Below are 16,191 nucleotides of genomic sequence, written 5' to 3' on the forward strand. Positions count from 1 at the left end.
GAAAAACATATTTCTTTATCATTCATTTCAAAACTAATTTAACATTTTATTGATTAGGCGTGACATAATCAGTCATTCATTAAGCAACATTCTTGTCACCGTTTTCATCAAGTATTTGAAAATGCGAATGGCATCGTTTTAGTTTGAAAATTGGGAGCCATTATGAAACGCCACGATTTACGTGCAAAGGATAATAACGCATCATTGCCATTAAAACGTATTTAATTATTGATGAAAATTGTTTAATATCTAAAGTTCACATCTAGGGCTAATAACAAGCCACTCAAACTTTAATTGAAAATCAGTTTAAGAAGATTACACTTGAGTGTTGACAGTCAACATTTAACTTAAAATTCATCAATACAAATTTATGAAAGAGTGTCACAGATATCAACCTCTGACACTTATAGAAATTTCAATATTTGTTTATTCTTAACTTGCCATAGCACTGCTTACTTTTGTGGGATTTAAATCGATTTCCGAAGTAAAATTGCTTTTACATAAACGCTTTATGAAAATATTGTCTTACCATTTAAGTGCTTTGAACTTTTAAATCACGTAGTCTGTAATAACCTGGTATTTTGGTAACACGTTTTTATATTTTAATTAAAAAGTTACAAAACAGGTAAAGCATACATATCACAACAAACAATAAATTGTTAATTTGAAAGTTTTTAAATTCTACTCCACCACGCCTTTACCATGCCCGACGTCGTATAATGTGTAACGTGTAAGCTATTTGGTATTTTCAAGTTGATAATTATCTAATAGAAATCAAGATCGGGTAAATTTAATAGAAAGTTGACTTTTTGAAGGTTTATAATATTTTTTGTTCAATCGAGAAGCGTAATGTATTCATAATATCCATTCACTCTATGCAGTAATGGAATATACTTAGGCAATCGGCATCAAAATTGCCGACCTATAATAGCAGTATGCGAGCTTTTAACAATTGCTTACTTGTTTGTACTTATTTTTGCACACAACTGATATAGCCTTGCAAATATTTACCATCGTTCAAAGCATATTGATAGTTTGTAAAACTTTCGTATAAGCTTGGACGCAGCACATGCATAGGTTATTACATAAAGCGCACCGTAAGTATTACATATAGAAGACCTTAAGTATTACATATAGCAGACCACATGTCGTACATATAGAAAGCCATACGTAGTACTATATTGCAGACCACAAATCTAACATATAGCAGACCATAAGTGTTACATATAGCAGATCATAAGTATTACATACCACAAATCTTACATATTGCAGGCCATATGTATTACATACAAAAGACCATAACTATTACATAGCAGACTATACGTATTACAAATAGCAGACCATACGTATAATATGTAGCGAACCATAAGTATTACATACAGCAGACTATAAGTATAACATATAGTAGGTAATAAGTATAACAAATAGCAGACCATAAAGACCATAAGTATTAAATATAGAATAACATAGGTATTACGTATAGCAGACCATAAGTATAACATATAGTAGGTCATAAGTATTACATATAGCGGACCATGCAGACCATAAGTGCTAGATATAGCAGACCATAAGTATTACATATAGCAGACCATATGTATAACATAAAGCAGGCCATATTTATTACATATAGCAGAACATAAGTATATATATTACAAACCATAAGTATTACATATAGCAGACCATAAGTGTTACATATTACAAACCAAAAGTATAACATATCGCAGGACATAAGTACTACATTTATAAGACCAAAAGTATTACATATACAATACCATAAATATTACATATAGCAGACCATAAGAATTACATATAGCAGACCATATGTATAACATTTAGCAGACCATATGTATAACATATAGCAGACCATGAGTATTACATATAGGTATTATATATTACAGACCATAAGTATTACATATAACAGACCATAAGTATTACATATAAAATACCATATGCAGTACATATAGTGGACAATAAGTAGAACATATAAAAGACCATAAGTATAACATATTGCAGACCTTACATATAGAAGACCATTAGTATTAGATATAAAAGACCAACAAAGTATGACATATAGCGGACCATAAGTATAAGAAATAGCGGACCATACGTATAAGATATAGCAGACCAAAACAAGTATTACATATAGCGGACCATAAGCATTATATATAGCAGAACATAAGTATTACACATATCAGGCGATAAGTATTTTATATATTAGACCAAAAGTATTACATAAAGCATACCATAATCATTTGTATGAATGGATAGTGTATTACATTTAACAGCCATAACCATATGCCATGTTTGCATTTAAGGTTTGTGTAACAACTGTTTGAGTCAAACAGGAATGCTTTACCGACAGTATATATTAGGATAAATATGTTCTGTTTTAAATTTCAAGTAGTCGTGAGTCGTCAAATAATCAACAAACTAGTAATATTGCAACGTTTACGACGAATAAATTTAGAAAAATAAATATTAAACTTTACTATACAATGTATATATTAAGGCGATAAATACTTGTTACTTATGTTATAATCGACGTCGAAAAGTACTGTCGGTTTCTCACATATGCTTTAAGAAATTCAAAGACTGACAGAGATCTGTTTCTCGAATGCTCCTGCTAATTATTTCCAACACCGACAGTGCTATCGACAGTTTATCAATTATTTGATGCTTTAACCAAATCCTATTCTAAACCCCACACAAACCCACAGATAATGCGGTTTTCATAGCTACTCGTTCCGACAACATACACATGACTTGCATCTACTCGTTATACGTTCCAAACACCGACACCGAACAATAGAGCGCCGGTGTTTCCATGGTGTAGGTAGCGAAGTCATCCAGTTCCTTGTCCAAGACGCACCTGCTTGCCACCATCATACCCTGACCCTTCTTCTCTCCGATATGCACGATTACCACGATCTTATACCTGTCATATTTCAGTTTTTTAACCTGCTCTTTAACATCGTCACTCAGCAGTTTTGATATGTTTGCGCTGAATTTCGGATGGTATTTGAATCCATGCATCTTTTGATCAACTACTGATTTAATGACGTCATATACTACATCTGGATTAAATTTTGTTTTCGGCTCCATCCGGTATGACGGTTCCTTTGTCATTTGGATTGAATTAGTAGGAGCCGTCGACCCGTATGTACTTCCTGTCCGACTGTACTTTGTTTTCATGTTTTGTGTGAAACGTTTTGCCGCCAAAAGTCCCAGCAAACTAGGAGCTCGTCCTGCTTGACCCAACATCGGCTTTGACGTCTGCTTCGGCTGCTGTTGATTACCAACGGAAATCTTCGGTTCTTCTTGAGATGTCATGGAAACGCTCTGTTTCCCAACAGAAACTGCGTCATCTTGACCAATGGACGCTTGTCGTATCCGGTTTAAAATCATTGTCACAATTGCACAATGCCTACCATCAAATGCATACAACGTAAACTACTTCAAATAAGCCCGAAGTTAGGAATGGTGTCCCGTGAATAGTTTTCCCGTCAGGATCGTGATATCTTATACGTTGTGAGCGATGCCCCACATGGACGCACGTGTATATAACTTGCTTCTATTCAAAAGAAAGCAAATATAATGATTTATTGTGCCACTATTCGAAATAGATGTCAAGTTAAACAATTCGTTTGATAACCTCGATTTTATTTCCTAATGTAGTCGGCACAAACTTCATTATCATAAGAGTCTTTATCCCATTCAAACAGCCCAACTCTATAGCTCATAAATAAGTAAAACCCATAAATTGTTTCAAAAACATTGGTAATAAATTCCGCCTCTCCGATTAAGACTCGTCGCGAGAGAGGCGTGTATTGGTTTGAAATCTAACAAGGGGCGGAATGTAACCTAGCGAGTCGAGGTTTATTGTCAACGTAATTGCGGTGAATCGATTACATTCGGAAACAAAAATCGAACGACGCGATGTTAAGAGTTCACTTTTTTCCCAATCCGACTATTTTAATGAGGGCTATTTAAGCGGTCTTTTGAATCTGTGTACAGAGTATACAATGCTCACCGTTTGTTTAAAAGGGCCATTGTTTGCCTGAACCAACGTGATAAAAATCAAGTCTGGAGTATGTCCTTTACAATGGATTCATCATGTTCTTAAGTATCGCAATTTATCAATATTTTTAATGTCATTATCATTCGAGATATAATGTAATACAATTCTTGATTAAATACTTAATTTTCAATTTTTCAGATAAATGTATTACACACATCCCCAGCAAAAGTCATGTTCACATGTTCTGCCGAATATTCATCAATTAAGGCATTAAATCCAACAGCTTAATACTAAGTTTAACGTAACGTTAACTAACGTTTCGCGAAAAAATTTCCTTCGTGAATAAGCGCGGTTTTGGCTGCATGGTTTGTCACTTTTTAGTCATACGATTATCCGGGGTTTTCATTCTTTACACATGAACAAACTACTGATATTTTTCCACATCGCAAACATACTACATGTAAAGCAATAATCCTACATATTTATCATCTTCAGTCATGTACCAATGGTACCAAGCAGTCAAATTGTGTGTAACCATTCTTGAATTGCATCAAATTAAGCTGATTTGATAGAAGAAACACTTAATTTACACAATGCCATAAACTATAAAATGAGAAACCTTTATGATTGATCATACATTTAAATTCATAATATTGCTTTATGTGTCAAATTCCTTTACAGTTTCAGTTTCAGTTTCAGTTTATTTTCAAAATCAGCAAATACATGCCTTTGGCCACATTATATACAAATATACATAAAGATGACCACACAAGTGAAATACTAAAAAAAAGCATTTCACATAAATGGATCATTAAATGAATACGTGAATACATAATTGATTTTCAACGTTCACAAGAAGCAACAAAGTAGCTAGCTAGCAAGGTAATCATTTCTGTTTAATATAGCATTGTAAATGAATTTGGAAATATTTCTTAATTTTCTAGAGTTAGTACTGGACATCATAGATGTGAACTTGTTGATAGTATAAAAAGACTGGTTAACATTATACTTAACTCTTAAATCTTGATAAAGCGTACATATACATAAAAAGTGATATTCTGTTTCAACCATGTTACTGTTACAAAATTTGCAAGTCCTATTTTCTCTAGGAATGTTATTGTATCTACCAGTTTCAATTTCTAAAGAATGAGCGCTTAGTCTAAATCTTGTTACAGCTTTTCTATGACAATCATTATCGACACAATCTATATATTTTTCAAATTTAAAATCCTTTTTAAATTTAACATAGTAATATAATTTACTTTGCGAATTTATCATATCATACCATGACTGGACGTATTGATCTCGAAGACGTTGTTTAAGTTTTGGATAATGTTCTGTTATGTTAACATGTTCATGCAATAAGTAACTAAAGCCTAAATTGTAAATGAGGTCTTTGATAGATTTTGTCCAGCATAGTTTTACATTAGTGTTAATAAACGTGTTATTTGTAATATTCTTATCGTTCATAGATCGTATAAGTGAATTTGGTGAACTATTTTTTTGCACCAGAGTTGAAGGGACCTCTCTTTACATATAATAGATATTTATGGAAAAGTCAAAGTTCGCCTAAGACGGCTGCATTTGATGTCTGTTGACGTACACCTAATATGTATTTACAAAATTTGAGATGTATTTTATCAACCTCATTGTTTTGATAGATCCCCCAAACTTCACAACCGTATGTAATTATGGGTACAATTAGACTGTCAAAAAGTAAAAGTTTTGTTTATACATCAAGTTTTACTCTACTAATTATAGACAACAGGTGATTATATGCCTTTAAGGCTTGCTCATTCAGGGTTTTGACAGCGTCATTGAGTGGACCAGTTTAATTGAATTTGATACCAAGGTAAGTAAATTTGTCAACACTTTCAATTATTTCATTATTCAATGACCATAGATAATTATTTTTAGTTTTCTTCTTTTCAAATATACATACTTTAGTCTTTTTAACATTTATTTTTAGACCCCATTTTCGAGAGTAAGTATCTATACAATTCAACTGGGCTTGTAAGCTATTAGGATCTGTTGTTAATAAACGCTATATCATCAGCAAATAATAACATATGCAAAGATAGTCTGTCTATATCCTGTGAGTTTCTCAAAATCTAAACTATCAGTAATATCATTTACAAAAAAGAATAAATAGGAGAGGAGAAAGAGGCTCCCCTTGTTTGACCCCTAATGATATATAAAAAAATTGCGAATAGGAATTGTTATCAGTATCTTTAACACAGGATTTAACATTTTGATATATTGACTTAATCATATTTAGCATTTTGCAACTTACACCCGACTGAACTAATTTTACCCACAATGCGTCATGGATGACCGTGTCGAATGCTTTTTCATAATCTATAAATGCGCAATAAAAGCTTCATATTATTTGCTAAGACGTTTCGGATAATAGAGTGAAGTGTGAAAATGCAGTAAACCGTACTACGGTTATCTCTAAATCCATATTGAGCATCATTAAATATGTTTTCACTTTCACACCACTTATAAATGCGATTACGGAGGATTAATGAAAATATTTTTGACAGTATGTTTTCCATAGTGATGCCTCTATAGTTAGAGGGATTATCCTTTTCCCCCTTTTTATATATTGGAACAATGGCGCCTTTTGTCCATGACTCTGGATAAATTCCTGTGTTAAAAATATAATTGAAAATATGTACAAGATATGGTGAAACAAAATTCTTGCAGTCAATGAATCAAGTTCCTTTACACAAATCATGTACCAAAGAAGCGTTCACCAAAATGAGTAATGAGTATTGTACTTTGAAACAAACAATGCCATTTTTATAAAACTTATACAAAGTTTATAAAACACAATTGGTATTATATGTACTTTTAAATCGCTTACGCACGTGAGGTTCACATTTACAACAACAAAAAACAACAGTGCGAGCACCAAACCTCTGTTGAGTTTAAAACCATCTATGTAGATTTCCCATAAATTTAGCTAAAACTGCGCGAATTCTTTCCTTAGGTTTGATAAAATAAATTGTGATTGGTAACTGAACCACAATTAATCTTTACTAACGCTTTGTCTCCATTCATCACAATCGTCTTTGCAGTGTCCCGTGAATAGACCATTTGTATCGATGTCATTTTCACGTAAAAGTTTAATCAAAATCATTTATATAATATTAAATCGACCAATTTGTTAAAAATTCTATCATTGTTCAATTATTAAAAACGTATTCGGTTTAAAATTTTATTTTCTATGATGATTTTATTGAAACTTTTAAGATCATGTTTAAGAGTTCTAACGTATCTTTAAGTCATCAGTTGGTCGGATCCGCACATGAATGATGTTCATCTTAATCATTTGAAATAGCAACATTTGAGCTATTGACTAGAAAACCTGTATGTGGAATGAACATATGTATATCTAGTTACATGTAGTTTTTGGTCTTATGTTGTATTTTAATACCATTTTTAGCTAACGCCATACTTTCAATTCGCTGTCCCTTCATATCGGTTTGACGGTTATTGGGCGATTTCTGCGGTTGTTCAACTTTACGGGAATTTGTATTATGATGTAGTTTACAATCTTTTCGGTATTATTTCTTATCCTGAAGTATAGAGAGATCTATATATATAAATAAATCAATGAACTATTCGCACGTTTTTATGGACAATTACTTTACACAAATGGCCGTCACCAAATCTCTTTCATAGCTTGCAGATGTAGGCAGCAGTAAATTGACAGTTGAATATATCTTCGAACTACCTTTTATTTAGCATTACATCGTACTCCTGTCATAAACATGCTTGCTTCATGCGATATTAGCATTGCTATAACACTAAGAGCTGAATACAAAATATTTGATATGTCTATGTGATCTATTTGTCTAACCCGAGATACTTTTAGCAGCACACATACATGACCGTTTGACTGCGATGTGTCAATTATTTTGTGGTGTGGTCTTTATATAACAATTGAGTAGATAAATAGTAACACAACGTTAATGTATTCGCTTTTATTATTTAGTTATTTTTTTAATTGTGTCACTATGGGAATCATTTTTATGCACAATCAAACATTTGATGAATACTTATTGGCAAAGTGGGAGGTTTGGATGACACCTGTTCCCGCAGTGCTTTTGCAAAGACCTTCAAAGGCGATGACCACAGTTTTCTTAATGTTTTTGCCTTTATTTTTAGTGCTGTCTATTGAATTGTTTTGTGTCTCACTCTTTGGTAGTTGGTTCCTTGCCACAGATAAAGGACTGCATTGGGTAATAACTTTAATAAGTGGTTTCTCTCCTGCTGGTGCAGCTTAGTTTCACTTTATGTGTATTTGGTTAGATTTAAAACAAACAATTGTAAAGGCAGGTAAATAGAGGCTAATTCTTTTTTTCAGTTTCAGCTCCATGTGTGCCAATATTTAAACACGCCCTGAATAGGAGTACCCATTTTCAAAACTGTTCGATAAATACAGAGACTGTAAATGGATACGGTGATCTTGACATTTGACACTGATTCTTGTGGTTGCCGTTTCGTCTTTCAACCAATGTAACTAACGGCAAGTAATTGAAAATAATCCATCTCCACAAAATTGTTCTTATACTTATACCGTGATTGGTGCAATATACTGCATCTTTTAATAGATATTAAAAAACACGCTTAAGCCAGAGAAAAATGAAAATAAAAACACAGTTAATTTGAAAGCCGTAAACAGCATCATATCAGTTTTTTCACCATAAAACAATACAAACAAACATGATAACATACCGATAGTTACCTAGTTTCTTGCAAAAAGTCGTTATGAATTAAATGAACTTGTTGTTTTTTTTTCAGAAACCATTTTAAATGATTTTCCGAACCGACGAAAATAGCTCGATTACCTGGTCTCTTGCATGCTTGCATGGCCATTATAATGTCCAACAACCGACAGATACGTCAATATTGTCAGTTAGCTAAGGCTACACTGACACGTGACTGAAGAGGGTCGGCATTTACATTATGGAGGTAACGAAGTCGTCAAGTCCTATTTCACCTGGTTTAAAAGCATTTTCAAATGAGCAAATGTTTTTTAAGTACTTTTCAAATAAATGTGTTTTTCAAATAATTTGTAAGAATTGAGTATCATCATTGTCTCTTGCAAAATGTTCAACACTTAAGAACGTAAGAAAGTTATCAAAATCACTTTGTATGGAGCATAACTTTGTGGTGCACCTTCAAATAATTTGTTAGGGTTGATAAATACGATGGGCCAAGTTGCCTCATGAATGATCCATGCATACAGGTAAAAGGTCGAGGTCACAATTGAATGCATTACATCAAGTACAATACATTTATTCTTAGCCCTTTGTCGGGATCATCCCTTTGTCCAGAATATATTTTTAAATGACGAAGAAGACGTGAATAAAATAGGTGACGGGTGTATCAAACAAAAGCCAGGCTCATTGGATCAACTTCAAAGTTAATGTAACATTTCAAAATTCATGGTAAAATTTAAGAAAATGTTTGTGTTGAGAATGGATGATCTTTTGTGTTATGGTAACCGCAAGAATCAGTGACTAAGATTAAGATCACAATTTAAGGCCAAAGACCGAATTAACTACGACATATTGTCATTTTTCAGCAAGAATGTTTTTTTCCAAATATATTGACAGAAATTACAAGTATTTTGCGAAAGCATGTCACATACAGTTGCGGGCTCCCTAGCTACGATCGCAAGGTAACAAATCTAGGTTTTTAGACCATCTTTGCAAAGATTGAACATTTGTTCAGCATGCAGTTCCTTCCAAATAACTAAACAAAGTGGCAAACCCTGGAGACATGCACATCAGGCTTACGCTTTCGCGTAAATATGTACGTTTGTGGTCATATCGATATCTTGTTTTCAACTAAGTTCGAAAACATTTTTAAATTATCAGATTTCGAGTACGACAGTAGCCACATCTAAGTTTACACTGTGGAATGAAAAGTAAACTTTTGCGAATGGCCTCGTACGCGTCAATGATTAATGAGTTAAAGCCAATAATGGGACAATGACCGTATAATTTTTAGTGTCTGTGTTTATCGAACAGATTTAAAAATTGGTACTCTTATTCAAGGCATGTTTAAATATTGGCTCACGTGGAACGGAAAACTGTTAACAGAATAAGCTTCTTTCCCCAGCATTTAGAATTGTTTGTTTAAAATCTAAGCTTTCACATACACATAAAGTGAAACATCACGGCATCATTAAAGGAGAAACAATTTATTATACAAAGTGATCCTCGTTTGCGGCAAGGAACCTATTCCAAAGCAGTTCAACAGGAAACACATGCACTTGAAAAGACAAACACGTACATAACAAGATTTACATATGTTTATCCACATACAGGCTTCCTTGCCAATAGCCCAAATGTTGCGGATTCATATTTATTTAGACGAGCAAAAGAGTTCTTACCTATGCCTTTTAAAGTTTCTATGAAATCTTAATTTATCAATAAAATTCATGTCTAATATATTTATCAGAACTGAATGTTTATAGAATGTTAACAAAACGGGTGATATAATAAATATATCAATGCCTGATGTTCAATAAACTTTTCGTGAAAAATGACATCGATACAAAACGTCTATTCACGCGACAAGGATGTGATGCCTGGATACAATACGCGTGTAAATATTAATATCGCTTCATTAATAAATAACCGCGCATCACGATTTATTATATGGATACAATGCGCGTGTAAAGATACATTGCGGGCCATTAACAAATCGCCAAGTATGTTCTTAAATCTAAGTAAAGAATTCACCTAGATTTCGCAATATTCATGGGAAATCTACCAAGAGCATGTGTTCATTTATGTTTTTAAACGAAACCAACAGATGTTTTGTGCTCGTTCTTTTTGTGTACATTTGTACTTGAAGTGCGTTATTAATTTAGAAGTACATAAAACACGAAAGCGTTTTTGTTTATAAGCGGCAAACAGAAAACCTAAAGTGGTTTATTTAAAAAACAATAATCATTTATCATTATGATGAATGCTTTTACGGTACATGATATGTATATGTATAAAAATGAACCCATTGTGAAGTACATTAACCAGACTTGATTTGTAGCTCGTCGGTGATGCCAAACACAGCCCAAATTATACCAACAGTGAAAATTGTGTATTCTGTTCACAGATTCAAAAGACCGCTAAATTGCTTTAATCAAATAGTCAGAGTGCAAAACAGAGAATCATCGAAATCACATCGTTCGATTTGTGTTTCCGAATGTAATAGATTCAATGCATTTTCGTTGACAATAAACCAGTCTTATTAGAATGCAAACCAATGCATTCCTCTCTCGCGACGAAAAGCAATAGGAGAGTTAACATTTATTACTAATGTTCTTGAAACAATATACGAATAAAACTAATGTATGATCTTTAAAGTTGGATTAAAGTTGGACGCCTGGATAAGCGAATGAAAACGAGTTTATCAAACGGAGTGTTTAACTTGACATCCATTTCGAATAGTTGCGCATTCATCCATTCTATTTGTTTTCATTTTAATTATGGGATATCTCTCACAAAGCATCAGAAAACTAGATTGTGAATATACATTTCTATACGCTATTCACAAGATACTATTCTCAACTGCGGGTTTATTTTAGGTCAGATTAGTTTGAATCGTTTGATGGTGGACTTTGTGAACTTGTCATGTATTGTTCAAGTGATCTTACAATGATTTTAAACCGCATACGACAAGCGTCCAGTGGTCAAAGTGACGCAGTTTCTGTTGGGACGTCACGAGAAGAATCGAAGTCTTCCGATGGTAATCAACAGAAACCGAAGCAGACGTCCTAGCCGATGTTGAGTCAAACTGGACAAGCTCCCGAGTTATAAGAAATGTTAACCCTGATTCAATAATTTTTTACATACTTTCTACCATTCCTAGAATTACCATTTATTAAAAAAAACTGCAACACAAAAATTTTAATGAGTCCATTAATATTTAAATGATTGAGCAATATATTTTCATCTTTTGTGGAAGATTTGCATATACCTTTTCTGCGGCATATATTTTTTAAAATTTATTTTCCATTATTGCTTAGCATGTACACAAAATATTAACAAAACAATCAATTGAATTAGAATATTGCGCTACAGGCAGCCCAGATAAGGGAAACCAACTGATGTTACTTTACATGGTCGGCTGACCAGAGGATGCAGGTTAGTTAAAGTGGTATTTGTTTTATGACATTTAAAATAAAATGCCTAATTACAACACAACATAGTGTTCTAGTTATTGTTTCACTTACATAGTGAAACTGTTGGTAGAAAGCTAAAGCAGATAAGGAGCATAAATATTAAATTAGTTATGTTTTTTTCACAGACACATACTTAATGGAAAAAAGGCCAGCAACAACTTACTTTCGGTAGGCCCAGTTTTCTGGCTTGCACTTGTCGGAAACCAATCACACTGAAACATATGTGTACTGTAGGTTTTTAAGCAACCCTGGTAGTATGTTGACATTATTTGAGCAAATTCCGTCTGAACATTTGCAAAATAAACAACACGCCTGTGAACATATTCGAACACCAAGTAAAACGACGCATCACAACGAATATTTTAGACTAAAATATGGTTGTTTAACGTGATCAACACCGGAGAGAGTGCCAGATTCCTCGCTAACGCCGCAGATGTGTGCGTCAATGCTTAGTGCGCGAGTCGCCGCTGTCTTTTTGGACATTAAACATGTATAAACTGATATAAAAATGTGCATTGTTGTTCTATATTTCAGACATCCAACACTAGACAGAAACCATTTTTAAAAAATGAGACGAATATTTAATCGATTCAGTTGTACTGAAAGTACGTGTTATCAAATCGATTAGTTATGTCATATTTTGCGAACCTCCAACTTATTGTATGAATGAAAAAAAAAACACTATTTCTTTGTCATTCGTATCAAAACTTATTGAAAATTTAATTGATTATCTATGCCATAATCAGAAACAAACGTGTCAACATTTTCATCAATTATTGAAAATGCGAATGGCTTCTTTTTAGTTTGAAAATTGTGAGCCATTATGCAAACCCATGAATTACGTGAAAAGGCTTATTATGCATCCATGCCATTGGAATGTTCGATCGGTATTTAATTATTGATATCAACTGTTAAATACCTAAAGTTCACCTCATAACATCCCACTAAGACTTAAATTGAAATTCCGTTTAAGAAGATTACACTTGAGTGTTTACAGTCAACAATTGACTTAAAATTAATCAAATCTAAATTTATCTATAGTAGATATCAACCACTTACACTAGTAGAAATTTCAATATTTGTTTGGTTTTTTTAACTCGCCATATGCACTGCTTACTTTTGTGGGATTTATATCGATTTCCGAAGTAAAATTGCTTTTTCATAAACATTTTATGAAAATATTGTCTTTACATTCAAGTGTTTTGAACTTTTAAATCACGTAGTCTGTAATACCTTGGTATTTTGATAACACGTTTTTATATGTTTATTAAAAATATACAAAACAGGTAAAGCGAACATATTACAACTAAATAAATTGTGCATTGAAGATTTTTAATTATGCTCCGCCCCGTCTTTACCATGCCCGAAGTTGTATATGTGTCAAGCTATTTGGTATTTTCAAGTTGATAATAATTTTATAGAAATCAAGATCGGGTTTAATTGACTTTTTGCAAGTTCATAAAAAAATCCAATCGACAAGCGTAATGTTATATTCACCCTTTGCAGAAATGGCATTTATAAAGGCAATTGTCATCGAAATCGCCGCCCTATATTAGCAGTATGCGAGCTATTAACAATTGCTTACTTTTTTGTACTTAGTTTTTTAACACAACGGATATATCCTTGCAAATATTAATACTCATTCAAAGCATATTGATAGTGTGTACAACTTTCATATAAACATGGAAGCAGCACATGCATAGGTTATTACGTATTACATATAGCAGCCCATACCTATTACATATTTCAGACCATAATTATTACATATATCACTATTACATATAGCGGACCATGCGTATGACATAAAGCAGGCCATTAGTAATACATATAGCAGTCCATAGGTATTACATATAGCAGACCATAAGTATTACATATAATAGGTCATAAGTATCACATATAGCAGACCATTAGTATTACATATAGCAGACCATTAGTATTACATATAGCAGACCATAAGTATTACATATAGCAGACCATAAGTATTACATATAGCAGACCATAAGTATTACAAATAGCAGACCATTAGTATTACATATAGCAGACCATAAGTATTACATATAGCAGACCATAAGTATTACATATAGCAGACCATAAGTATTACATATAGCAGACCATTAGTATTACATATAGCAGACCATAAGTATTACATATAGCAGACCACAAGTATTACATATAGCAGACCATAAGTATTACATATAGTAGGTCATAAGTATTGCATATTGCGGACCATGCAGACCATACGTATAACATATACATGTAGCAGATCATAAGTATGACATATAGCAGACCGTTAGTATTACATATAGCAGACCATAAGTGTTACATATAGCATACCATAGGCATTATATATAAGTATTTTATATATTAGACCATAAGTATTACATAAAGCTGACCATAATCAATTTCATGTATGAATGGGCAGTGAATTACATTTAACAGACCATAAACAAATGCCATGTTTGCATTGTGTAACAACTGTTTGAGTAAAAAAGGGAACCCTTAACCGACAGTATATCATAAGATAAACATGTTCTGTTTCAAATTTCAAGCAGTATAGCAACGTTTACGACGAATACATTAAAAAACAAATACAAAACTTTACCATACAATTTACAAATGAAGGCAACAAATACGTGTAACTAATGTTATGATTGACGTCGAAAAGTACTGTCGGTTGCTCACACATGCTTTAAGAAACTCAAAGACCGACATAGAGGTGTTTGGTATAAAGTGTTTTTCGAATTCTCCTGCTTATTATTTCAAAAACCGACAGTGATATCGAAAGTTTATCAAATAGCTGATGCTTTAACCAAATCCTCTCTTAAAACCAACACAAACCCACATATATTTCGGTTTTAAGAGCTATTCGTGTCGACAACCTACACATGACACGCATCTACTCGTTATACGTTCCAAATACCGAGACCGAACAATAGAGCGCCGGTGTTTCCATGGTGTAGGTAGCGAAGTCATCCAGTTCCTTGTCCAAGACGCACCTGCTTGCCACCATCATACACTGACCCTTCTTCTCTCCGATATGCACGATTACCACGATCTTATACCTGTCATATTTCAGTTTTTTAACCTGCTCTTTAACATCGTCACTCAGCAGTTTGGATATGTTTGCGCAGAATTTCGGATGATATTTGAATCCCTGCATCTTCTGATCAACAACTGATTTAATGACGTCATAGACTACATCTGGATTAAATTTTGTTTTCGGTTCCATCCGGTATGACGGTTTCTTTGTTATTTGAATCGAACTAGAAGCGGCTGTAGACCCGTATGTACTTCCCGTCCGACCGTACATTGTTTTCATGTTTTGTGTGAAACGTTTTGCCGCCAAAAGTCCCAGCAAACTGGGAGCTCGACCTGTTTGACCCAACATTGCCTTTGACGTCTGCTTCGGCTGCTGTTGATTACCACCGGAATTTTTCGATTCTTCTTGAAACGTCATGGAAACGCTCTGTTTCCCAACAGAAACTGCGTCATCTTGACCAATGGACGCTTGTCGTATCCGGTTTAAAATCATGTCACAATTGCACAATGCCTACCATCAAACGCATCAGACGTTAACTACTTCAAAAAATCCCTAAGTTTGGAATAGTGTCCTGTGAATAGTTTTCCCGTCAGGATCGTGTTATCTTATACGTTTTAAGCGATGCCCCACATGGACGAACGTGAAGATAACTTGCTGTTATTCGAAAGAAAGCAAATATAATGATTTATTGCGCCACTATACGAAATAAATGTCAAGTTAAACAATCTGTTGATAAACTCGTTTTCATTTGCTAATGTAGTCGGCACCAACCATATTATAGACAACAATATGGCCCATAAAGAAGTAAAACTCATAAATTGTTTCAATAACAGTGGTAATAAATTCCGCCTCTCCGGTTAAGTCTCGTCGCGAGAGAGGCATGTATTGGTTTGAAATCTAACAAGGGACGGAATGTAACTTAGCGAG

General features: G+C 33.5%; 2 protein-coding genes across 3 annotated transcripts in view; one reads left to right on the forward strand and one right to left on the reverse strand.

Annotated features, from left to right (window-relative positions):
* Nucleotides 1–16,191, forward strand: part of LOC127867497 (delta(24)-sterol reductase-like) — a 131,307-nt gene that overhangs the window by 42,706 nt on the left and 72,410 nt on the right. The window lies entirely within an intron of this gene.
* LOC127867500 (dynein light chain Tctex-type protein 2B-like) lies at nucleotides 40–15,850 on the reverse strand. Its single transcript, XM_052408682.1, has 2 exons — nucleotides 15,287–15,850; nucleotides 40–2,935 (listed from the first exon to the last, which is right to left on the reverse strand). Exons 1-2 carry the CDS (start codon nucleotides 15,754–15,756, stop codon nucleotides 2,770–2,772), a joined length of 636 nt encoding a protein of 211 aa, XP_052264642.1. The 5' UTR covers nucleotides 15,757–15,850; the 3' UTR covers nucleotides 40–2,769.

The sequence above is a fragment of the Dreissena polymorpha genome, chromosome 2, assembly GCF_020536995.1.
Source record: "Dreissena polymorpha isolate Duluth1 chromosome 2, UMN_Dpol_1.0, whole genome shotgun sequence".
NCBI classification, from domain to species: Eukaryota; Metazoa; Mollusca; class Bivalvia; order Myida; family Dreissenidae; genus Dreissena; species Dreissena polymorpha.